A 25,740-nucleotide genomic window follows, 5' to 3' on the forward strand; every position below is an offset into this window, starting at 1 on the left:
CTCATTCTCCTGAGAATCTCCTGGAATTCCTTGTTTGTCCTTGACTATGTATTGTGTGCTATTTTAAGATTCCTCCTTGCCCTTTGTGCAATGGTATTTTTGTAATCGTTCGTGCCCCCGGCTTTTGCCAACTCCCTTTGCTGCAGTTTTACTAACAGGCTTTTGGACCTGGAGGCGTGCCTTTTTTTTTTTTTTTTTTTTTTTTTTTCTGTCTCACCAAAGGTCTTAAAAAAAGGTTAAAAATGAAGTGTGGAGCAGTTTTGCCCCGCAGACCATTGATGGAAACACCAGTCTTATTATTTGCAGTGTTTGCTTTCCGTCTTTCAAGTATTTCATGTTTATGGCCGTCAGGAAACAAAGATCAAAACAGTTTGGGTTTTTCTTCTTGATTCAATTACACGTTCCACACTGTAATTAGCCGTTGTTTATTGATTGGCGGGGCAGGTAATGTCGTCGGGGCCGAGGTATCTGCAGGCATTCGCAACCAGACCCGTGAAAATATACAAATCTCCACACCACCCAAACTACAGTAATGACTGCACTAATTGTTGCTTGGGGAAACTGGGTCTGGGAGCATATTTAGTCAGGTGCCTGGATATGGGAAACATGTTGAACTGATAACGCCGTTGCAGTCGGTTTCTCAATCACTCGAGTGTTTTTGTTTGCTTAATCGATCCACATGTAGTCCGTCACGCTGCTGCAATCAGCAGCCGTCACATGCACTTGGCCCGATGCTTCGGCGTTCACGCCCTCCTTTGCAAAGCAGCTCTGGTTTTAAAGTCCATGTGTTGTGTTTGTGTCATCAGCGGCACAGTGATGGAGGCTTAGACTCTCAGGCTTGCTCTGTATTCCCTTGAACTTTAGGGTGTGTGAGAGTGGTGTCCAGCCAGAGAGATTAGCACGTCTTTGTGTCTGTGTTTGGATATTGTGTTGCTAGGGACCACTGGGTATTAAGCAGTCACTCATTTATTCATCACTTTTTCTTTAGTCTCTTGACCTCTTTTTCTCAAGCATTTTTTTTTTCCTCCACTTCTCTTAAACTCATCTTTTACCCACAGGCATAAAACTTCAATAACAGTCATTCTTGCATTTCATATTACCGATCTGGATAATGGAAAAAAGGATCTCTTACGACATTTCCCACCCTCGTCGATTCAGCCGGCCAACAGAGTGTCCTCGTGACAAAAGTGAAGCCATGTGAAATTGCATTTAGCTAGTGTAGCTAGTGTAGCTAGTGGAGATGAGGGACGGGAGGAGAGGAAGGGGTGGAAGAGAATGAGAGGAAAATGGAGGGAAGAGGAAGGAAGGTGAGAGGAAGAAGGAAAGTAATGAAAGGAAGAGAAGAAAGAAATCTCAGAGAATACCTGAGGGTTTCCAAAGCCATGCTAGTAACAGTAATGATTCTCCCAGACATTGTCTGCTAATGATGTGTTTATGGAACACACATGTCCATATTCTGTCCTTACTTCATTCTCCTAAACCTTCCCAGTGCTTTCTTTTTTGAAAATTGTATGCATTTCTTTCCCTTTTCCCTCTTTCCTCCTTCTTTTTCCTCTCTTTTTTTGCCTCCTGGTACAGTATGACCTGACTTCCTTTGTCTCGCATACTAATATAAAACTTCTCTTTTCTTGTGTTTTTCTGCGCTAAGTCTGGGGAAAGTAAGTTCTATGTTCATTGTTATTCACACCTTACCTTCTAAAGCGTGCATTCAAATGCCACCCTGACAGTCCAACCCCCCAGTGCATCATTGTGGTCCACTGCAAACTGCTGCAAACTGTTCAGCTGTGCGTGGTCATCCTGTGCATGTCATGGTCTTTATTTATTTAAGGTTTATTTGTATAGGGACCAGTATGTAGGATTAACCAATGCCACATACCACAAGGCTTGTAGCCCAAGCTAGTTTGCAATGCCTGTCTCTCGATGGACCTTTAAAACACGCAAAAATTCAAGAAAAGAATATAAACAAAACACAAATGACGATACACTGTTCCACATATTGATCCATCAAAAACAGGAAAAACAGGTCTAGAAGGACACTTTACAGTTCCCCATAGACCCACATTACTGGACTATAAACCATGAGAAGTAGCTACCATCCTGACATTTATGGATCAGCTTGGTGCACAGTGTGTATGTAGTGCTTGCTTAGTTGCAGACTTTTTCTAAAGGAAGTTCCAGGAACTGGTGGTGGCCTAGTGGTTAGGATGGTGACCATGAACCGCAACATCCCTGTCGGCTCTACTGTCACTGATCTAATAAAGGCATGAAATGCACAAAAATAGCATCATTTAAAAAAAATCCAGAAAAGCAAAGATTAAAAATATAAGTCATGACCCTTCAGTTTAGCTTTCCTTTGAAAATGGTTACAAATAATGTGGCTCCTCTGTGCTCCACTCTGAGCCCCAACCACATAAACATACACCCAAGTTCTTAACAAAAGGAACAAATAAAGATAAAATTACAATTACAATTTTAAAAAGAAAGTGCCTCAGCATTGCTTTCATGCATCAGTGGTGTATGGGAAGTGCAGCCAAAGGCAAAAATGGTTGAAGCCCACAGAGCATGGAGAATGAGTTTTGATCATTTTTATGGAAATGATCAAAATTTCCCTCAACAAAAAGCCCTGTTATAATCTGTCAGAAACGTGAAGGCATCATTGGTTGACTATAAAGTTTTTTTTACGTTTGTTTTTTGATATTTTGTCAGATAAACAATATATCCCAAGTGAGCAAACGCTTTGAAAACTTTATAAAACTGCGCAAATTTGTTGTTACTGGAATTTCTAGTTTCACATTGCCACTACACTTTGATATGGTTAAAATGGTTCTGTGTACGTCAGCTTCAAGCTAATTTTATGGCATAGAAATGTGAAATGTGCGGTCCTGCAACATGAATATATAAAAAAAATAATAAAAACCACTTCATTGCAGAAAGCATGCAGCAGCTGCATGTTGATCACCAGCATATTCCCTGTATTGAAGCTAATGTTTCACTGATTTGTACTACATCATCAGGTCTACGTAGTGCCCCAGTCTGGCAACGCAGCTCTCCAATGGAAGATACACATGATGTTGCTGTCTGTCCCGCTCTCTGGCCTCTGAGCCGCTCTGTGAGCCAAACCCATGGAGCCACAGTCTGTCATTTTCCCTGCGAAACCCAATTATGCTCTCTCCAAGCCAAAACCAATGAGCTGAGGAGCTCTGTGCGGCCAGAGATGGTTCAGAATGCTTGTGGAGAAGACGAGGGGGGAGAGTGTGTGTGTGTGTGTGTGTGTGTGTGTGTGTGTGTGTGTGTGTGTGTGTGTGTGTGTGTGTGTGTGTGCGTGCGCGCGTGTGTATGTGTGTCAGAGTGCATTAGCATTACACTCGCGTACCCAGCGGTTGATCTGAAATCTCATTTCCCCTCTGCCCCACCACTCATCTACACACTCCCCTGTCACCGCCACATGCCTGGGACTGCCAGATCTGACAGTGGGTTGCCAGGTCTGAAGTCCAACGAGGTCATGGTAATGCACACTGGCGCCCCGTCCAGAGCCCTGCAGATCTCATTCACCCCTACTGGACCTTATTGCATAAGGATTCCATGGACGTAGTAAAACTCTGTGGTGTCTAATGTGTGTAGCAGACACCCCCACCCCATCCACCAGCTCCTACCCCACATGCATGCTGTAGTCACTCCACTGCATGGGCTGTATTGCCTTTTGATCCCTTGGCTGCCATTCAGTAGCATGATGGAATATGAGAGAGGAGGGAGTTCACCATACATGTGGCCCACATTACCCCAGGCATGCTGTCTAGGCTAAAGGAATGAGCTGCTTAATTATGTGGCAATGGTGTGAGGAAATATTTTAGGATTTTTAAATAAGGGATCCACCCATGTGTTAGAATCATGGTGAGGACCCGACATTCCAGCGGCCCTGTTAGTCATGGCTGCATATAAACTGAAATCCCTCGGCGGTGGTCAGTGTGCGCGCGAGTGTCGACTTTCCGCTCGTTTAATGCGGACAGCAGCCTCGTTAGCTAATGCTCTATTTCCTTATGTCTTCCAGGTGATGAGAGAGGTGTGTGTTAACGGGAGCGTGGACTTGGATGGAGCTGGATCTGGATCGCCTGTGCACAAACCTGAACTGGAAAAGGTAACACACTCATACACTGATAGGTGCTGTAATGTATCATGTGCTTCGATATTTCTGTACTTGGGTTTGGTTCTTATAGCTGTTTAAGTTTTATTTAATCTGGCTCCAGGTTGGTAAAATATCTGGGTTTGCTAACAAATCTCCCACCTGTCTACATTTAATTTCTATTAGCAAAAACTAATGTAGAAAAAACGTTATGGTGCAGGATTTTTCCTTTTTTTTTTTTTTAGCTAGCGCCAACTGTCTCACCACATGAAAATGACAAATATTGCCAGCAGCACACATCAGCTGTGGCTAATAATCATTAACGTGTTAGTAATTTGACTCCTGATTGTTCTGTTAGCAGGTGTCTGTACCAAAAACAGGCAACACCACTCTCTAAAACTCATATGCTTTCTGTGCTCACACAGCCATGTTGCCAGGTTAAAATGTCCTTGTCTGTGAGGATCTGATTGGATTTCCATTTTGGAGCATATCCAGCCTTTAACACCTCCTTACAATTGTGACTGGATTGTTTGTTTTGTTTTTGCAGTTCAGCAGGACAAACAGAGGGATGAATCCTCTGGGGAATCAGTTTAGCTTATCACATCACGTTAGTCTAAAGTGGGGTATACACCAGGATAATAGGGCAGATTCTCAGCTTGAGTTCCCCCTCCCAAACAAAGTCAGCCAAGGTCCGATTATATGATGGTTCTAAAGATGATCTTGTCAGATTTTCCGGTGGTGTGAGGTGTGTTAAGAGTGATTTTACCCTCCCCGATCTGCTTGGAAGACGATCAGGGTTGCCCCAATATGAAGTAGCCGAGCACGCACTCTATGATTTGTCACATGGAACAGAATGATAGCCAATCAGGAAGCAAGCTGACTGAAGACAGAAGCACAACAAACAAGAAACAACAGTGAAACACTCTTCACGCTGTCTCCATGTCTCTCTTCCTGCTCGTCGTCCGCCATGTTTGTTTACTCTAAAATTGCGTTTTACCACAAAAAAAAAAAATCACATTTTGAGAGTCCAGACTCTGGTTGTTGATGGACAGAATCTGTTACTGTCTTATTTACGCTTCAAGAACAAAACTGTGAAATCTGTCATTATTTGTCATCGTGTGCGTGGTTTCTCACATTTTCTAAATCCGTTGGAAACTTGCATCTAATACTTTTATTTCATTTTATCTTTTTAAGTTAAATAGTATGAATTATTTTTTGACTACTCCAGGGCAGCAGAACAAGCAGTAAACACAACACCAATTCATTATCACCTGAGCTGAGCAAACATTTGCTTTTTACACATCAAACACACATACATACGCTCATACATGTTATGTTTGCCAGTAAAGTATTGTTAATTGCTGTGAATGTGAGAGGCAGTGATGGCTTAATTGAACCTAATCATCCTGGGTTGATGGTGCTCTAGTGGACGAACGTTTGTGAATATACTTCCATTACATAAGGAGCTCTTTTCTTGGCATGGTAGAACACAATCACACCAGGCAGTAAAAGCTGTTTGCCAAATAACACTAAAAGGGAAAATGTAGGGAGCTGAAGAGAAAACAGTGGTATTGGTTTTCACAGGGAAAAGCAGGTAAAATAGCAGGTAACACAGGAGACATAATGTACCCAGCACTGATGTCTGTGCCTATGTGTATATATATATATATATATATATATACATGTGTTTTTAGTGGTGGAAAATGAGCTACATCAGAGGCTCTTTAATGACAAACCGCTCCCAACTTGGCACAGCAAACACAAGCCCAGCCTAATTATTCATCTATAACATGTTGCAGATGCTCTTAAGGGTTTTTACAATGCCCAATGTAATTAGACAGCTGTGTGTGTGTTGTGTGTTAATGCCTTTGTCGACCTGTCTTTTTCCAGAGGAGTACAGTTTTGATCACTTTGTACCTTCTTGTGCACCCATTCCTCTCGTTGCATATGGTCTTCCTGCTGTCAGAGAGCATCATGCGACAGGCCGAGCTCCGACGGAGAGGCGACCCACGAGAACGGACACGTCGACTGCAAAGACCAAGGTGAGATTCCACAGCAGCAATAACCAAAATGAGCTGTAACTTTGTCATGGAAATAAACAACATCTGTTGCTAGCAGAGGTGATTCATTTACATCCAGAGAGCGTTTCAGCGGTAAACACAAAATGACTCTCATGGGAAAATCCACCCCTGGTTAATTTGGAATCAAAAGAAGAAGAATAGGGAAGTTAGCATGAACAATAACCACCATGGTGACGTAACATGTAGAAGCAACAGAAAATGATGTCAGTATACTGACCACACTGCTTAATTGACAACTCATGTAAGGGAATGAAGTGATGAAAAAAAGAGCTTTGGCAGAAACTTTAACACTTTCATGACATAAAATTGACTTTAATGGGAAAGGAGGCACAAAATCGTCAAATAATTCTTATAGAAATATGCATTTTTCTGTGTTGAGTGAGCTATGTATTGATAAATCACAGCACTGTCATTGCATCTTTGCTGTTTTGTCAGTTTCATCATGGATCTATAACACTCCTGAAACTATATACTCTAAGTGGGGGATAACCCGCCAAGAAAGGCAGTTTTGACCACAGTTTGTTCATGTGAAACAATCCAGAATTATGAGAAAACCATTATGCGGAGTCCAACAGCCTATTTTACCTGTAAATTTCAGACAAACACAAAGCTGGTACGTAGGCGTTGAGTTGGGATCGTTGTCAGATTTGTGTGATGTTTCGACATCTGTGAATGGTTAGGTGTTTATAGAGTGAAATCCCCATCATAAAACACTGCATTCATGCAGTACCATTAATTATATCCCTAAAGCTCAAAACAAAACAAACAAACAACATAGTAAGTTAAATGGGTAGGACATTATCAATATTGTTGTTTCTTGAACCAACAAAAAATTGCTCTCCACTTGGACCCAGTTCTAAATCTTGAGATATCATGGCTGCTTCTCCCCCTTAATCTGTCTCATAATTCAGAGGGGGATCTCTACAATCTCTGAAAAGGCCAGCCTTTAATAATTATGCATGAAGCATGAAGAATGAGCATTTGGATTTATTTAACATGGTTTTTACACAGAGATGGTCTTCCCCTGCAGAACTAGAAGCCAAAACAAAGAGATATGGGTGAAATAGTCTCTGATAATTTACTGTTTGTTTGCTCAGCAGGCAAAAGTCCTCTGGGAGAAAAATTTCATTTTACTTGTCAGCTCAGTTATTTGGATTGTCAACTAAAATTTAACACTCTTATGTTTTTTTCCATGTTAAGATTGGTTCATTTTTCCAAAGTTATGTCTGAAACAGATTTCCCACCAGCAGTTAATTTCAAATTTTCAATCCAGTCGGGTTTTTATGCAGTCAGCACAGGGCTGTGATTCATGGACTTGGTTGTGTAAGTCATGTTTATGTGTCAATGCTGTGAAACTATGGGGAGTGTAGAAAAAAGGTCTGCAGCACTCTCCCATATGAGCTTAATGTAATCATGTAAAATGGTTCATTACTTAACCTTTCTGACCTGTGGTATCTAGAAATGTACAGATTCATGATTCAGTATTAATTAGTTCACATTCTCACCAAACCAAAAACCAAAATCATGAGACATTTTATAGCTGATGGTTGCGTCCTGAGTAAATGACATGATGACAGGTTTTGTGCTTTTTGCTTAAAGACACATATGCTGATGCTAAGACTGAATGTGGTTCCTCTCTGTGTTTGTTCTCTTTCTGCATATTGGTCATTTGTTCTGGCTTTGCTTAAACCGCACAACCTCAGACTGAACTTTTAGCTGCTGCTTATATCAGATTTTTGGATGACTTTCATCCAATAAATATGCCTTAAGTTCGAACTGAATCAGGACATTTCTTTAAAGGAGAATCACTTTAGCTATTCTTCTGTTACCAATAGTTATTATCTTCATATCTAATGTTGGCTCAGCCAAGCTAACATAGTCTTAGGTGAAATATATAATGTTTACTTATTGCTATGGTAACATGCTGTAGGTATGCTGTATCATTTGAGCACTTTTAAAGGAATAGTTCAACATTTTAGGAAATATGCTTCTTTGTTTTCTTGCCAAGAGATAGATTTTAGATGAGAAAACTGGTCACTGTCCAAAGGTAACAGAATCCTCTTATCAGCACCTCTTATTAACACATCATATGTCATTTTTTTTAAGCTGTACAAAAAACAGTGTAAATGTAAAATCAGCATGTTCAGTTTACAAGGAGTCTCCATTGTACTGGTACTCATGGTAACAGCAGGACTTCAGAACAGAGGTCTTCAGGGGTCCAGAAATTTGTGCCCAAACCCAAAACCCTTGTTCATACACACAGCTGCTAATGTTAGCATTGCAAATTCGCTATCACATCTGAGATGAGTCTGATCAGCGCTGTCTGATCACAGCCGGGCCCTCTCACATCCACTTGTAGCACCAGAACTGGACCTAACCTGGAAAAGTTGAATCTGAACCTTTACAGGTCCCAAGTCAGGTCTTGGGTTGTGGGGTTTGGGTGGACCAGTAAAGACCTCTGCTTCAGAAGTTACTGCTCACAGTTTAGTACATAACACCCCATAAAACTAGACTGTCAGCGTGAACATTTAAATGCTTTTTTATCAGATAAACTTTTAACTCTTTTCATCTCAGATGATTCAGTATGTATCTAAACTCATGATCCTTTAATTCAATTACTGAGTCAGAGGAGCCACAGTAAAGTATGTCTGCTCTCTCACATCAACAGCTAACAGGGCCAATGATACTAACACAAGTAGGACATTTTAACTTAACTGCTGCATCCAGTGTATTTTTTAAAAACTTGTTTCTACGGTCACTGTTACTCATCGAAATCTGATATTTTCACCAGCAATAAACTGAGATATGGAGTTTAAGTCATGACCTATAAAAGAGAGGAATTTGGGGTCAGTGTATTTTCAAAGAGGCGTCAGCTGCTAATGCTTGTATTAGCAGCCTCAGGTTGACTATTGTAGCAGGTAACTTTACTGTCAGGGCCTGTGTCAGTCTCTTCAGTTAATGCAACATTTATGGTGCCATCATGCCAGTGAACACAACAGATGTATCAGTGACATAAACGTAATAAACTCCCCAGAGTTCTCTTACGTCACCTGTTCTCCTCGTCCCTCAGTCACTCCCTCATTCAGCCCAGAAACTCTCTTTTCAGCTTAATCAGCCGCATTCTTTCCACGGCTGGTAACAAAAAGAGCTGATTTACTGGAATCAAATTTACCTGATCAGAGTTTTCCTGCTCCTCGTCTCCTGAAGGGAAAAATAATAATAATTCCTTTTAAAAAAGGTTTGAATCGCTTTCACATCTGTGTGTCTGCTTTCCACCTCAGGCCCGCATTGTGTGTGATGTGTGTTTGTATACTTTTTGTATTACGAGAAAAAGCCTGAGCCCGAAATTGAGTGCAGACGGCTTCCTATTTAATTAAAGCAGTCGCCATGGTAGTTGTCACATCATATCAGGGAGGAAAACGCAACACGGAAAAAATGTTGAAACAGAAGCTTATGAGGGCCAAAAAGAATTGAAAACAAAGAGTTTCTGTCATGACCATATCAGCTCAGACTAGTATTTATTAGTTTTCCTCAGCAAGGGGTTGATTTGTGCAAGGCAGAGACATTGTGTGTGAGCAACCCAACTCTGTCTGATTATATACAGTGTGATACTGTGTGTGCATGTGTGTGTCTAGAATCACTCCAGACGCTTGGCGTTAACCGTCTCGGCATGATGACATCAGCGAAGGGGAATGCTTTATATTTTCCTCCCCCAGTTCTTCTCCGCTGTCTCTTTCCCGGGTCGATATTTGGCATCTGAGAAAAGTTTTTGTCCTGTTATGTGTTGAAATTGCTGTCACCTCTTTAAACCGCCGCTTTCTTTCTTCTCTCTTCTTCTTTCTTTTATTTTCTCATTTTGATTCTCTCCATCTCTCTCACTCACACACACACACACACACACATGCACATTTAAACGCACCGCAGACCACAGTATCTAAACATGTGAGCCAAGCAGAAGCTATTTTCCTCATTTAAACAGACAGACAGATGTAGGGACTCAGACACAGCCTCTTAAGACCTGGCTTACTTGACTTTAGCCCTCCTTCCAGCAGAATGTGCACCGTCATTCCTCTCACTGGACAGAAACTAGGCCAACTCAAATCTGCCCACTCAGACCAGTGGGGTTGCTGGGATTGCAGACTGAGTCTAGTTCACCAACAAAGAGCTTTTGAACCCACAAGGGTCTGATTAAACCCAGTGCAAGTGATTCTGAACTCATGGCTGTTTAGTAGAATCTAAGGTTCCTCCTCCTCTCTCTCCTCCTCATTACAATATTGCAAAAGCATCCAAACATAATTGAATCAACATAAATGAACTCGTAGCATCTCTGACTTCCCATGTTTAGATAATGAAGGGAGTGCTCATTAAGTCTCCAGGAGCCCTTAAAAAAAGAACATTACACAGTGTTTTACTATTCCTTCGTTTTAAGTCATGAATTAAATTCGCAATCTCTGTCTCAGGAAAAGGAAAGAAGAACTCCAAGTCGGAGCACAAGACGGGGACAGTGGGGAAGGGCGCTGGGAAGAAGATCACCAAGATCATCGGGCTGGGCAAGAAGAAGCCGTCCACAGATGAGCAGACCTCGTCGGCAGAGGAAGACGTACCCACGTGTGGTAAGAGGAAGACATTAAAGTTATTATCCTAAATGTTTCAGCGAGTTGTCTCAATGATTTAACAAAGATCTGAATAATAATCACACTGTGGAACTTTTGCTTTTTGTGGGAATTACCTTGAACCTTCTAGTCTGCACCTTTCAGCATTCATCAGTAAATGGAATTCCTGTTAAGACACTTCCTCAGAGATGCAAAGAGATCTATGTGTATTTTTGTGTGTGTTTGCACTTGTGTGGGTAACCACAATGATCTATCTGTCCCTCTCTCTCTAACTTGAGCTCAGCCAGCAGCCAGCACTTACAATACAGACAGGCTCTCAACTTAATCCAAATGATGAAGATGCCAGACATAAAATGCTAGTTCTTTGATGACAGCGTATGTTTTGACAGGCTACCTGAACGTGTTGTCCAATAACCGCTGGCGAGAGCGCTGGTGCCGCCTGAAAGACAACCAGCTGCTCCTCCACAAGGACCGGGACGACCTGAAGAGCCACATCGCCTCCCTGCCCCTCCGAGGCTGCGAGGTCAGCCCCGGCCTCGACCACAAGCACCCCTTTGCCTTCCGCCTGCTTCGTAACGGCCAAGAGGTGGCTGTGCTGGAGGTGAGATTTTTGCTCTCGCTCTCAATGCTCATTCCTCTCATATAATGCTAAGGCAGCGACTAAAACTCCACTGTCAAAAATAATAAATGAGACAAAAATGCCTGAAACTACATTAAAACTCAGCCACACTGGTACAAGCAAACACTGCTTGTCATGTTTTCCTCCTTATTCGTGGTGTTCCTCTCATGTGGTAAAACGTCTCCTCCACCCACCAGTGACTTGTGTCTGTGTATTTGATGTTGGTGGTGTGTATGAACTTCCTCCATTTGCCATTTTGTTTTCATTCTGTTCCCTCACGTAGTCTGCACGCTATCCTCTGCTAGACGTTTGCCTCCATTTCTTTTCCCTGTAAAACCATATCATTACTAAGCCTTTGATGGATGGTCAAATGCAAAAAGTAGCCTGTTTCTACAACAAACCAGAAACACTCTGGATTTCAACAGATTACACTAATGTATAAAGAAAGCTGCAACAAGCTGCTATGGATATTATCTCAGGTTTCATTTTCTCCATTTTTAGTGCCAGCATTGAATTAACAGCTGTTTCTATACACATTACTGTTAAGGTCATATAACATGATATAGACTGAATTCCTGTACCTCTGTTCTTTTCCTCCAGGCCTCCTCCTCTGAGGAGATGGGTCGCTGGTTGGGGGTTCTTTTGGCAGAGACTGGCTCCACCACTGACCCAGCCACCCTGCATTACGACTACATCGACGTCGAGACCACCGCCAACGTCATCCAGCTGGCCAAGCAGTCCTTCTGGTGAGAGGGACACACATTTCTTTCTCTCTTTGTTTTTTAGTCGTTAGTGTAGTGATCCACGTGCGGTCTATGTTATAGGTCTGTTTGAGCTCTGTGACGTGAACATTACAACATTAAAGAGATGTGGATTTTATTTGTGAATCCTGGTGTAATCTCCTCACAGTTTCACCAGTAAGCGTGCTGTCTCCCCTAACCCGTACCTGGACAACCCTGTCAACGGCTACGCCTGCCCCACTGGAATGGCTCTGCACTATGACGATGTGCCCATTAACGGAATGGTAAGGACACACCTGTTGACACACACACACACATAAAGACAAAGATAAAGAATCTCAGTACACAGCAACCCCTTGTAGTTGTTTTTCACATTTTTGACTGTTGCCCCTTTTGCTAAATGACTGAACAAATAAGAACGTCAGCTTCGAAAACAGTCACCTCTAGGTCTAGTTAGTAGCTTTCAGTTATATGCCATGATCTTCATTAGAAGATAGACACTGTCCAGTTGGCATAGAATTGTCAGCTGCTGGTCAAGCCAACCTTACTTTCTTTCCTCTTGGCTTTTCTAAACCACCTTACTGACAGAAGTAAACATACTGGATATTTACAGTTAATTACATTAAAGGGGAGTGATTTAACATTGCTCATATATATATATATATATATAATATATATATATATATATATATATAGAGTTAGGGGACAAGAGACTGAATCCTGACTTTCAGTAAGTACAGGTCAAGGTACAGAAAAACATTCCTACATTCTCCCTTGTCCTACATATCCATAATCCATTCATCAGATTCAGAAAGCTCCTCCACAGCTGTGGTGGAGCTCAGTGGAGTTCACCTTTAATGTCATATATTGCAATTATACTTGTTATGTAGTGTATGTAAGCTAAGGAGGAAGCTAACTAACTTTATTATGCTGTCGTCTCTGCTCCTCTGTTTGCCTTTCTTTCCTGTTACATACTGTCTCTGCTCTGCTCTGCTCTTCTCACCTCACTTGCATGCTTGCCTGGTCTAACCCAAGGACCCGGAGGCACTGTACTCCAGTCCCAGCACAGGGGGTCGCCAACCGAAAGAGGAGGTGCACTATGAGAATGCTGAACTCCAAGAGAACATGCCCCCACCCAAGCTGACGGCTCGCTATCCTCCTAAGCCTTCCTCTTCTTCTGCTTCTTCTTCCTCCACCTCTACCAGTCACTACAAAACCCCTGTTTCTAAAATCTCCTCTAAGTTTCTATCTGCTGATACTAAAACTAAAGACACTGCTCAGGTGACTAACACGCCTTTACCCTAACTAACTGTTATTTCTAGAATTCACTAAATGTTTTTCTTTTTCAACAAGTGATCCATTAATATGAAAAATATTTATTGTTGCAGCTTTAATGCCAGCAAGTCTGTGTCATTTGCATCAGTGACTCACATCAAAAGCTTTTTAAATAATCGAGGTTGGAACGTAACACCACTGCTCACAAATTTCCTGGAGCAGATTTTTGTTTATCCCAAATGGCTAGTTCCCTTACTATCACCACAGCGCATCCCTTCAAATAAATGGTAAATTCTCTGATTTACATGCGCTGGAAACACGTGTAAGAGAGAGAGAGAGACTTGGCTGAGGGAAAGAGGAAATTGAGTTTATTTTTCCTGCAGGAGCATGAGTTGACTCACTAGGTAAGGTGTTGATGTTGGCCACCCACAAGCCCACCTCTCTTTCCCATCAGCCTGTGAATTGTGTTCCCCCTCTGGTGTAGTCCTTAGTAATTCAATTATGACCATGACTGGGCCCGAAATCATTCCCGTGACCAGGCTTTGGAAATGTTTATCAAGTGCTTCAGCTCCAATTAGAGATGCTCCAATCAGGCGTTTTACAGCTTACAGATACCAATCACTGATTTATCATCAGTTATATACGATCAAGTATTGGGTTCTGTTCTGAAATAATTCTACAGAACACCTCTACAAAAGCTAGGTTTTTATCTTTGATTTGAGTGTTGTGTGTGTACAGTATCAGTATAGAAAATGTATAGTGTGTGTACACTGTGTGTGTTCATGCTTGTGTGGTTGTCCCACACAGTGTATTTCCTTCCCCCATTTACAATGAACATTGGCTGTGTGTGTAATTTATATTTTTACAGCCCTGCTCTAAGTGCCACCCTTGCCTCCACGGCCCCATAAGTCACCACATGATGTTGTATTGAGCTCCGCCTCCTCCCCGCCACCCCTTTGATGTGTTTGCTGTGTGTGGCGTAGCCAAGGGGTGTTAACATCGCCTCTACGACCACAAAGTACCGCTTCACTGTGAGACTGTAGATTTTCAGCCAGCTAGGTGTACAAGAGGAAACCAAAGTCAAGTAAAATACTGGATACTACCTGCCCAGCACCAAACGCCAAACAGTTAGACAGTTAGCTACTAGCAAAGAACATAGTGGAGCATTTAGCAGCTACAGATACGTTTTCAGGAGAGCAAAACTGCACCAAGGCTGTCAGAAAAAGTTAATGCAGCCTTAAGAATTTTGTCATCATCATTTTAAAGTGAAAGAGAAAGCTAATTTGTAGCATTATCTGTACATATTTGTGTAATTAAATCTAAATTTGATCACACATGGTTTCACCCTCTTTCATATGTATTCTCAATGTTTTGCCCTGCTGCTGTACAAACGTATAGTCATTCAAATGCACAGTTCATTGTAGGTTCATATTGGTGAACAGCTGTGGAATACACAGTGGTCCTGTCATTTTAGCTGTCATCAAGTCTTTCATCAGAAAGCTGCTAATAGGTTTTCATATAGTTATTTGGTTCAGTGCATTTTAGTACAGTTTTAGGGATAATTAGTGCAGGTGTATGTGTGTAGTTTCTATGCAGTATTAACTGAGATACTGCAGTTGAGAGGTAATTATAAAAGTGTCTCTCCTCTCCTCTGCCTTCTTCTCCAATCAGCTGAAGGGAAAGAAGGGCGCAGCCACCAATGGGATGGCATCAAAACAGAAGGCAGAGCCAAAGAACCAGCCAAAGAAGAATGGAGTCAATGGGACAAATGGGACAGCCTCTCTGAAACGCAACAACTCCAGTAAGTGGGGAAAAGAGTATTTCTGCAGGTCTATGTCATTTCTTTGAGGAACTTCAGTATTGATATCAGAAGGTTATTATACAAATACTGTAAAAATGAGGACAGTCTGTCCACTTTTCTGTAATGTGTAAAATTGAGATATAATTAACATAGTGACTTCTGACAGTAGTCCACCTTTTCCAGTCAGTTCTTGTGCTGTAAGTGAGCAGCAGACAGTGTGTCTGGCTCCCCAGTCCCAGCCTCACCACCACTGATTGCTTTCTAGCAAAGCTCCGCTCCACAGCAATTTGGAAAATGCAGGATGTCCAAATTACAGTTGGTTTAAGTAGGGGGGAGTAAATAACTTGAAAACCTAAAACCTATCCTACCCTCGAGACGATCCGTGTGACGCACGCGGCCCAGACTTGAGCTTTCTGCCAACGCCGGGGTAACGCTCGAACAGACGCGATAGCAGAAAGCAGGGCCCACCTCGCTGGAAGAGGGTGGCAATGTGGTCGTGTTAATCCTTGTGGTACCAAATAGTATTTTTTTGCTTAATGTGTGAACGAGGAGGGCTGTAACCGCTTGTGTAGCTTGTCTTTCCTCCAAATGTCGGAATGGAAATACCAAATATGTGTCATGTTGGATTTAGAGTATGCCACACAATTCTCATATTTCCAGTGTCAAATAAGCGTATTGAATTTGAAAATGTCAGCGGTGGTTTGATTGAGTGATTCCTCCCAAGCAAAGTTCACATGCACGCACATACACACACACACTGCATTGGATGGTTACCCTCAGTGTATTTTCCAGTGAGTGAGGGCATGGTCTTGGTGTAATTAATGACTGCTCAAGGCTGTGGCTGTGAGTTCAGTGGGTTTCTGGGCAGTTCAGGTCTCAGTGTCCTGATGATAAAGGCTATGATCTCTTGTTCTTTTCATATGTTTTGGGGTCTTGTTGTCTTGGAAAATTCTGATTTCATGGGTAATACACTGTCACACAGGAGTGGGTCCTGGTGTGGATTCCTTAGAATCCAGAACTCGTTTCATTAGGGTTTTAGTATTCAGTAGTCAGTGTTGTTTTCAAGTTACTAAACCTCAAGTCCAAGTTGAGTCTACATTGTCTGAGTCTTATTCCAAGAGAGAAGTCAGTCTTGTCTCAAATGTCCTGCAGTCAGTGCTCAAATCTGAGTCCAAGTCAGTTATTAATACACAAGCCCAAGTCAAGTCACAAAGTCCTCAAGTCCTGAAGAAATAGAGGAAATTCCAAATGAAAGGTTAATTGATCTATAGGTCTGACAATGCGGCAACAGCACGATAAACATGAGCATACTGCTTGTAGATAAGCAGACACTTCTGCCAGATTAGCTACCACTTCATTTGTAGGTAAAACGAAAATGAGCGCAACTGTTGTGTTGGAGATAACTTCTCATTGCATGCAAAGCCATGAGTGCACAAGTGCAGTAATCCAAAATGAATCCAAGAAGACAGACAGTGCAAGAAGCAGGAGGGTCAGGCTGTCAGACAGGTTTTAATTAAGAAAAAGGAAACAAAGGGGAACAGCAAAATGACTAAAATGTCTTTGGTAAACATCCCTAACAGTTTACTCACCAACGTCATGGTTTAGTGTTGACCTGTTGTGCTTGCTGTGCCACTGTTGTGTGGATTATTGGTTACATTTCAGGTCCACCCTCTAGGTTTTACTTTACTTTTACTTTCTGAATGAACTGGTTTAGATAATCAAGATAAACTGTTGGCTTGTTTACAGCCTGGTCTGAACGCTGGTCTATAGAGTTAGTCGCAGCTTTGTCTCATACAGGCTAAATCTTTTCCAAAACAAGAAACAGAACAAAAAAAAGAATGACTTATTTTAAGCCTTAAACCACAACCACCATTTCCTGTCTGTTATTGAGCTACTAGCAATGTTTTGCTATCACAACCATCACATCACCAATGATGCCAGTTTGTCTACAGTGTTGACCATCAGTCAACAAGTGTCATTACACATTCCAGAGATCACACCAAATCTTTGTTGTGTAGATGCAGAGCAGTGCAAGTACGGGAAGAACCGTGTGGAGGCCGACGCCAAACGTCTGCAGTCCAAGGAGGAAGAGCTGATGAAGAGGAAGCAGGAGATCAGGAACCATCTGACCCAGCTGAAGAAGGAGAGGAGAGACCTGCGCAATGCTGTGGAGGCTGCTGCTGGTAAGACAGACCGTCCTCCTGCTGAATACGTACTTGTCATGTCTGAAATTTAAAGCAGCAGGAAAGTAAAGTCTTTGGTCTGGAATAAGCTTTCCAACCTCTCCACTCAACGTTTACCCATTAGGCAAACGTTCACACGGATCTCTGTCGGAACGACTGAAGAAGGTGGAGGAGGACTGCCGGCAGAAGGAGGAGGAGAGGGTGAACCTGGAGCTGGAGCTGACTGAGGTGAAGGAGAGCCTGAAGAAGGCCCTGAGTGGAGGGGTCACCCTGGGCCTTACCATCGAACCTAAAGCTGGCTCCTCTGGCCTCCAGGTCAGAACACCTGTACTGTCTTGTGCTACATTTGTGGTGAAACTGCCAACAACCGTCCACTAGCCATTACCATTAGCCATCTAATTTTTTCCCTGTCCTGTGTGTGTGTGTGTGTGTGTGTGTGTGTGTGCGTAGTCACCGGCGATGTTGCGACGGACACAGGAGTCTTCTCCCTTCTCCAGCTGCGACACCAGTGACACAGAGTCCTGCTCCCTGCCGGTCAACAGCGCCTCGCTGCTCCGCCGGCAGCAGGCCGGCCAGAAGGCCTCACCAGTTCGAGGACACGTCCTCAGGAAGGCCAAGGTCAGAGCTCACAATGTGCACGCGTGCCAGTGCAGTGGTAGGGCCTATAGCAGAGGTGCGGAGTCACATGACATGTGTGTGAGTAAGAATCTGACGACTTAAGACTTCAAGAGACTTCATTTTCTGACAATGGAGGTCATTTTCAGTCAGTTCAACAGCAGCTAGTAACATTTGAAACCAGAGGGAGAGGTTTAGTTGTCAGTGCAGAACCACTGAGTGGTGCAGGGATGAGTCCTCAAACCTGGAAATAAGTTAGCATTTCAGCTCTGCAGGTGTTTTGAATGGGTTTTTGGTTAGATACCTGAAATACACTGTGGTTAATAAGCTCAAGATGTTTTCAAGTTTTATTTGACAAGGCTGAAAATAGTGTCTGTGAATCATTTGACCTTTTATCAAACATTTTGCTTATTTTATCACTTATTTATACTTAGATTTTACTTTAATTGAAGATTATTACACCTGTAGTGTGCTACTGATTAAGATGACTGTACATGTTCTGAACATCTGGCCCTGGTGATAAAATGACAGCTATAATGTCAAAGACAAATTCATGGAAAATGCAAAGGAGCATGCAAACTAAGTGGGTCTCTCTCTGTTTGTTTTGCAGGAATGGGAGCAGAAGAACGGCACATAAACCGCTCACCCCTCACATCAGTCTTACTTTAACTCCTTTTTTTTTTTTCTTTTTAAGAAATTGTCTATATATTTATTTAAAACTGTTCATACAGTCAGAGAGCGTTGAGGAGGACACAATCATAGCATTCACATCAACCAAAACAAGTGGCTGGTTTTAGTATACTGTTAGTACCAAAGCATACAGACACAGCAACCTTTTTTAAACTTTTATACTATTGAGCATGCTCAGTGTACTTGTGTTGTCCGCTCTACTTTCTTTTCAAGCAAACACCAGTCTTTTTTTTTTTTTCACTCAAAATCTGTTCCAGCAGTTTGGGTTCAAAAAGTTCAAAAGTCAAAACCAAGTATTTATTTGTAAATGTTTAAAGGAAATACTAGCTTCCCTTTGTTTATTTATGTTGATATTTAAAGTTGTTTCTTTTTTGAAGAATTTGTGGCGCTCCACACAATCCCACTTCCAACACCATTAACGCTTCTCATTCCTGGGTGTCAGCATGAGCAGACAGAGAGCACCTGTGAGGGTCACAGTAATCCTAACACACACCAGCTGAGCAACAATGCAGCTCCTCTCTGAGGGCTGTTTAAAGAAGCACAGTTATTCTCAAGATCATCCAAATAACCTGGGTCAATGCAACATATAGAAAACAATAAAGCACACGTTAAAGGCACAGTTTGTCTGGTAGGAATTTAGCCATTTCTCCAACTTGTCCACAGTCAGGCTGTATTCAAAGATGCATCTGTATGTCCCTGACATGTGCAGTTTGAACGAATGTTGGTGGGTGAGGGTGAATCCCCTGTTTATTTTGCTAATTTCCTGTTTCCTTGTGAAATGCAACAACACTGAATTTATACAAATACTGTGTGTATACTCTGGAGTCCTCTGAGCTTCAGAGAGGATAAAACTACCTTTGTGAGGAGCCCATTATTGATTGCAACTACACACACACATATGGATAAAACTGAAAGCAAAAACTTAAAGCACACGGTTTCAGAGTTGTCTTGCTAACGAAATAATTGTGCTTCTTTAATTAGTCCCTTAGTGTGATGATGGATTGCTGTTATTAGACTCTAATGGGGTGTGTGTTCTTGGAAAGTCAGGCAGGTCAGGCTCGGGCGTGGCCACCTTTTAGATTTGGCGCTCATCGTCAGAAAACTCTGAAACCTCGGCTGACATGGCTGACGTTAGTCCCTCACCCAAACGCCTCAGTCCAACTCCTGTAATCACACCACCGCTCTACTGTAGCCCTGTGATCTGACTGTGTGTGTGAGAGAGTGTGTGTGTGTGTGTGTGCATGTGCGTGTGTGTGTACTCAAATGTCTCCAAGGCACATTCCAAACCCATCAACAATACACTGACTGAAATAGGGACACTTGCTGTAAACTCTAATTGCTGTGTGTTCTGCTAAAGACTGTGACTTCGATTTTCAGACTGCCACACACACACACACACACACACACACATACACATACACAGACACTCATCACTTGTCACATTTCAATGGTGCTTTATTGGTAAAGACTTTATGTTCCACTGCCTATGCTTTGCAGCCCCTGTAGATACACTAGGTCCTCTGTTGATTGACAGAAGTAGCGTTAGAGTTTGGAAATCAAGGCTACATATAGCACATAGCGCTAATTGCTCCTCAACCTTGTAAATATTTTCTATCCCTGCTTTCAGATAAATACCCCACAGGTCTGCTAGAGTGTAGTCAGCATGTTAGCATGAAGACAGGCGAAGGGGAGTTATATCTACATGTATTTAGTTCATTATGATTCCCTGTCTGCTCAGTGAGGCTTGTAACTGAGCAGGATATCTGATGTCAGTAAATGTGAACCTGCTGTACATACAGTAGCTTGGCTTTGTGGGAAGGGGGGGTGAGGGGTGGGGGGGGTCAGACTCATGCATCAGTGTTTGTTTTTGCACCTTATACATTTTCTACTCTTTTGTATATCTCAGACAGTCTCCGGCTCGGTGACAGACGTGCTTGTACATAAATGAATAAACTCCCCTGACAAACAGCTCTCAGTGACTCTGTGCTTTATGGCTGAGGCTGTTTAATATTCTCTTTAAGAAGATTTAAAAGAACATTCAGAGCTCTCTGAAGTGACAACAGACAACTTCCCCAGCTGCTGTTTCCAAGTGGTATTAATGTTGGCACCAATGTCAAAGAAGAATACAGAGGTTTCACCACTGCTCATTTTACTACTACCTGATTGTATCAAAGTTATATTGGCATTTGCATTTTCTGTCATGTTTATAGACCAAGTTTGATAAAAGCTGATGTGCAGACATGGTCCTGGTGGAGGACGTCTGTATAACATTAGTAACTACCTTTGTCTTCAAGGTTTATCTGTGTGGTGTCCTGTTAGTGTGACATTTGTTTGGGCAGTGTGAGACAGAGCCAGCAATGGCAAACCTGGGCGATGTGTTGGATACAAACAGTTTTACATTTTCAATCGGCTGTTATGACAATTTTTGCATAAAGAGCCCAAACAGACCAATGAGACAGGAACAAACAAGTGAAGCAGGTGTGGAATTTCCACCTATATAGATAGAGTTTCCTCTTACAGTGCAGACAGCAGCATGATGATGGAGAGGATCCTGTTTGGTGTCTTGTGTCTCTCAGGTCAGTGAAATCTTTTAGGATTTTTAACAGCACTTACAATTGTATGGTACTATAATTCCAAAAAGGAAAGTTTGAGCCACCTTACATGTTAATACATATGAATAACTCATGGTTTTTCCTCACAGTGTGGCCCATCTTCTCCACATGCCTCATGTATCAGTACCACTATGTTAATGTCTCTTTGAATTGGACTGAAGCTCAGACCTTCTGCAGAGAGAGATACATAGACCTGGCCACCACTGAAGAAATGAACCAAATTCTCCAAACAGTTTCATCTGTTGGTAACAAGTCTGACATCTGGATTGGTCTGTACGGTAACATCCAGTGGGCGTGGTTTGATTTGGCCTCAAATACTGGCTATGGTAACTGGGAAAACCGCACTGAAAGGAAACTTTATCCTGAATATCGCTGGTGTGTGAACATTGGAAATGGAGGAAAATGGCGGGATGATGATTGTTCTTTGACATCACCCATTCATCTGTTTTACAGGTGAGTACAAAGAAAATTCTATTTTCTTCTCTAAAAAAGATGATTTGAATGTTCAGTATGTGAACTTAACAGCTCCCTTTGTCCATAAACTTTAACTGCAGGAACACAGGCTGACCTTGAATTTGTTTTTGTGAATGAAACAATGGATTGTTTCAGTGCTCGGAGTTACTGCGTTGTGAACTTCAGAGGTCTGGCCACTGTCAGGAACAACATGGATAACCTGGTGATACAGAACCTGGTGCCGAGTGGAGAGCGTGCATGGATCGGCCTACTTGGAGGTGTTGACATTTACTGGTCTTATTGGGGTGGACATTTCCCTTGGGATTACTTTGTCCTTCCAAACCCAATTGACTCTGTGAAACATGTTTGTGGAGTTGTACGTCAGCAGGAGTCCGTGAAAGTCGGGTTGTTGCCCTGTGAAACAAGATTACCATTTGTCTGCTACAGTAGCAGTAACCCTAAAACACCTGCTGGTGAGTGGTTCACTGTCCGTCAGTGGAGGAGAGAGAGTGATAGATTGCTTTAGAATAACTGATGATAAAATGTCCTCAGACTAATGAATGACAAAATGTGATCAGTTACTGGATGAAACTGTGAATTTGAGACTCAGTAATTTATAAACAGGTGTTCATTGTGTCTGTGAGGTCTTATCATCAGCTGCTCAAACTGATACTTTTTAAATAAAACAGTTTTTTTCTTCCAATGAAGCTCCAGTGAAGAGACAGGTAGTGAAGCTGAGGATGAAGGTGGAGGACTCCTCTGTGGATCTGAACGACCCTGCTGTGAAAGCTGGCATCCTGAAAAAGGCAAGTCTCCAACATCCATCCTGAAACACTTTAAATGGTCACATTCCTGTGCTCAGTGACAGCAGGCTATATGAAAGATGACTTCCAACACGTAATGTAGATTTGGGCTAATGTTTCAAAATGGCTGCCATCTGTGTTTCCAGCTCCAGGACAGACTGGAGGAGAAAGGAGTGAGTGGAGTCTCCCTGAAGTGGAGAGAGCAGCCTGATGGGAAAGTCTTCCACAAGGAGGGAGAAAAGTCCTCAGAGGAAGAACAGAAGAAAACTGAGCTGTGAAACTGAGACAGCTACACTACACCAGCCTGTAGTTATCATACACAATATTTAACCATAACCTGTTCAGAGTCTTTTCTTTCATCCTCAGTATCACTGCAAGAAATGAAAACATAATGAGTGTGTAAACACACACTGTATTTAAACCTGTGTATCAGCTGAGCTCCTCAAATACCTGTGTGTGACTTAAAGTACAGCAGCGCCCTCTTGTGTCTGACTGCATATATTATTGCCTGGTGTCTGGTAACAGAGAAACAGGAAAGTCATGTTTTGTTGTTGACAAAAGAAGCGTAGAAAAAGTTCAAATGTCTGTTCACATCAATTCAACATCAATCATCATTAAAATAAAACAAAGTGAGGACATACAGTGAGTTAACCTCTAACCAGTATATGACATTCATAACACTATGTTGCACTGCTATGACAAACTCTCAGCATTTCATGTCAATGTACATGAAAAGTAAACTAATGAGTACATGGGCACAAATCTGCCTTTTTTTTCCAGACAACTTTCAAACTCATTTATTTCAATGGAAACATGTTTTCTGAGTGAAGCTCTACATTCATTAACAGAAGCAGAGTTGCAGGGAGGCAGGCTGGGGTGGATGGTGGGTGTATACAAAGACATGACATATATTTAATTCCTTATTTTTATTTTATTACTACTTTAATGGCTAAACTTTCTCTACGGGTACATCCTTTTAATGCTATTATAACATTTCAACATTTCAAACATTCTTTCTTTAGGAGTTGTGATTCTCTTTTGGACAGAAAACGTCATTTGTAGCCTAAAGCAATGACTTATTCACTGTACTTATCTTCCATATGTTACAAATAAAGTTAGTTTGAAAAAAGGCTAACGCAAGCGCTGTTTAGAATTATTCCCACCAATCGGAGGCGGCTGGTAGGCGGAGCAGATTCTGCCAACCAATCAGCGTTTGCCTGTCGACGTTGACTGGCGTCTGTTGTCATTGACTGTGATGCAGCCAGAGCGACGGAGAAAAAACCTCGGAAGAACGAGTGGAAATATTGAGTAAAACTAACTTTCGACTTGTCGCTTCGTCGCTTTTGTTTGTTAGTACAGTTAGAAGCTTCATTTTTGAAGAAGTCTGGATGCTAACACAAGCTTTGGAGCTGTTTTTGTCGAACACGGTTGAGGCTGGACGCTAAGCACACCTGGTTCAAGGTAAGGCTAACGACCTCACTAATTAGCAGCGCGCGCTAGCATTAGCAGCGAACGCTAGCATTTGTCTTCTCTTTTAATGGTATCTTTTGGCCTCATTTCCATTTTTAGTTGTTTTAATGACGGTAAGAGTGTGTTTGTGTTTCTGTGACTAAAACTGCTCTGACATTAGTTGTTCAGTGCGCCCTATGTAAACTGGTGATAACCCAGTGGGTATCTCCCGCTAGTCTGTTTGCGAGTCTTTGAGGTTAGCTTTGCATCTCTTTGCGGTCACATTGCAGACATTTTGCTTCTCTTTGTAACTTTGTGCACCATCCTGGACGTTTTACGTCTCCCTGCGGCCCCCTGTTGTCTGTGCGTTGTAGTAGGCTATTGTGTCTGTCCATGGCCATTCATTGATCCTCTGTTGTGTATATTAGTTATTTGTTTTTGGTGACTTGATATTCGATTGAGCGCAGTTCTGTGTTAGATATAGGCTTGACTGAGCTGGATATTAACTTGTTTGTACTTGGCTTTGTTACTTTAACCTTGAAATGACAGAACCATGATTCGTCTGTAGGTCATGTTACTGTCGACGGATCATGATACATTTGAAGGGACACAGAAAATAACTCCATGTGTTCAGTAGGCACGGCCCTACTTTGCAGGGTCTTATATTTTCCTTTGACTAATCATATAACCCAGTACCAGCCTACTACTCTGTCCTTTTGATGTCTTAGGTTTGATCTCCAGGAGCTGGAGTGAATTTTGTAGTCCAACATCCAAAGTAAACGCTCAGACATTTTGCGTCTCTGTAATTTTGTGCACCATCCTGAGGCCTGTACTACGAAGGGAGTTTAACCTACTCTGATTTAACTCGGGGTTATCAATGAAAGTTGTTCAAGGGTTAACAAACAGTGGTTCAGATGTCAGTAAATTAGTTAGTAGTACTAAGTAGTTAGTGCGCGTGCACAAAACGGGCGTGCACCGTATCTCTAAGATGAAGAGCGCACGTTAATTCTGTCAGTTTACGAGGAATTTAAAGAGACTCTGACGACACAATGTAAAGCCGCGGCTGCCAATAAAAACAGGGAGACTTGTCACGTGTTCTCTGGATTCTTCATCTGTAATATGAGATGCAAGGACATGGAAAATATGTGATAATTTTTCGGATACTTGGATAACAGACAACACGGGGGTCACATGTCTGAGAATGAGCTGTTACTGTTAATGATGCTCTGCCTGGAACACTGTATATGTATGAATGTAATGCTGTTGTGTTCAGGATGAACTTCATGTTAACAGTATTTCAGACTCAGTGGAAACTGAACCTGGATCAAATAGAAACATTCTATCAAGTGCTACACATTCATATTTCCCATCATTAATACTGCATGTGTTGATATATAGTCTACACTTACAACAGCCTGTCGCATTATATTGTCTTTCAGGACAATAATACCCCCCCATTTAAAATTATTATTGAAATCGATAATATGCAACACCATCCAACCCTGTCCTGCAGAGTCAGCCTCTCTCAGTCGTTGTGCCAATATCGATTGGTTGTTCCACCTGTGGTAGAAGTAACACTGGTAACACAGAGTTAACCACGAACATAAACTGCTCAGAGCAGTTTAGAGACGCAGTGTAAATTACCATGGCAACAGATCCCGGGTAAAACCTATCCACCTTTCATAG

At 42.1% G+C, this 25,740-nt stretch overlaps 1 protein-coding gene across 3 annotated transcripts in view; it reads left to right on the forward strand.

Moving 5' to 3' along the window:
* afap1 (actin filament associated protein 1) overlaps positions 1-20,705 on the forward strand; it is a 91,791-nt gene extending 71,086 nt beyond the window's left edge. For 2 of the 3 annotated variants that reach the window (XM_051075474.1, XM_018674305.2), the window contains exons 7-17: positions 4,049-4,135; positions 6,087-6,162; positions 10,662-10,814; positions 11,204-11,415; positions 12,034-12,179; positions 12,343-12,457; positions 15,120-15,249; positions 17,268-17,432; positions 17,557-17,747; positions 17,883-18,050; positions 18,658-20,705. In XM_051075474.1, coding sequence (XP_050931431.1) covers positions 4,049-4,135; positions 6,087-6,162; positions 10,662-10,814; positions 11,204-11,415; positions 12,034-12,179; positions 12,343-12,457; positions 15,120-15,249; positions 17,268-17,432; positions 17,557-17,747; positions 17,883-18,050; positions 18,658-18,684 — 1,470 coding nt within the window. In that variant the 3' untranslated portion in view covers positions 18,685-20,705. Of the gene's footprint in view, positions 1-4,048; positions 4,136-6,086; positions 6,163-10,661; positions 10,815-11,203; positions 11,416-12,033; positions 12,180-12,342; positions 12,458-13,208; positions 13,455-15,119; positions 15,250-17,267; positions 17,433-17,556; positions 17,748-17,882; positions 18,051-18,657 lie in introns of all 3 variants that reach the window. The other variant, XM_018674303.2, reaches the window with a different exon arrangement.
* Positions 20,706-25,740: the final 5,035 nt, after the last annotated feature.

The sequence above is a fragment of the Lates calcarifer genome, linkage group LG14 (assembly GCF_001640805.2).
Source record: "Lates calcarifer isolate ASB-BC8 linkage group LG14, TLL_Latcal_v3, whole genome shotgun sequence".
Lineage (NCBI taxonomy): Eukaryota > Metazoa > Chordata > Actinopteri > Centropomidae > Lates > Lates calcarifer.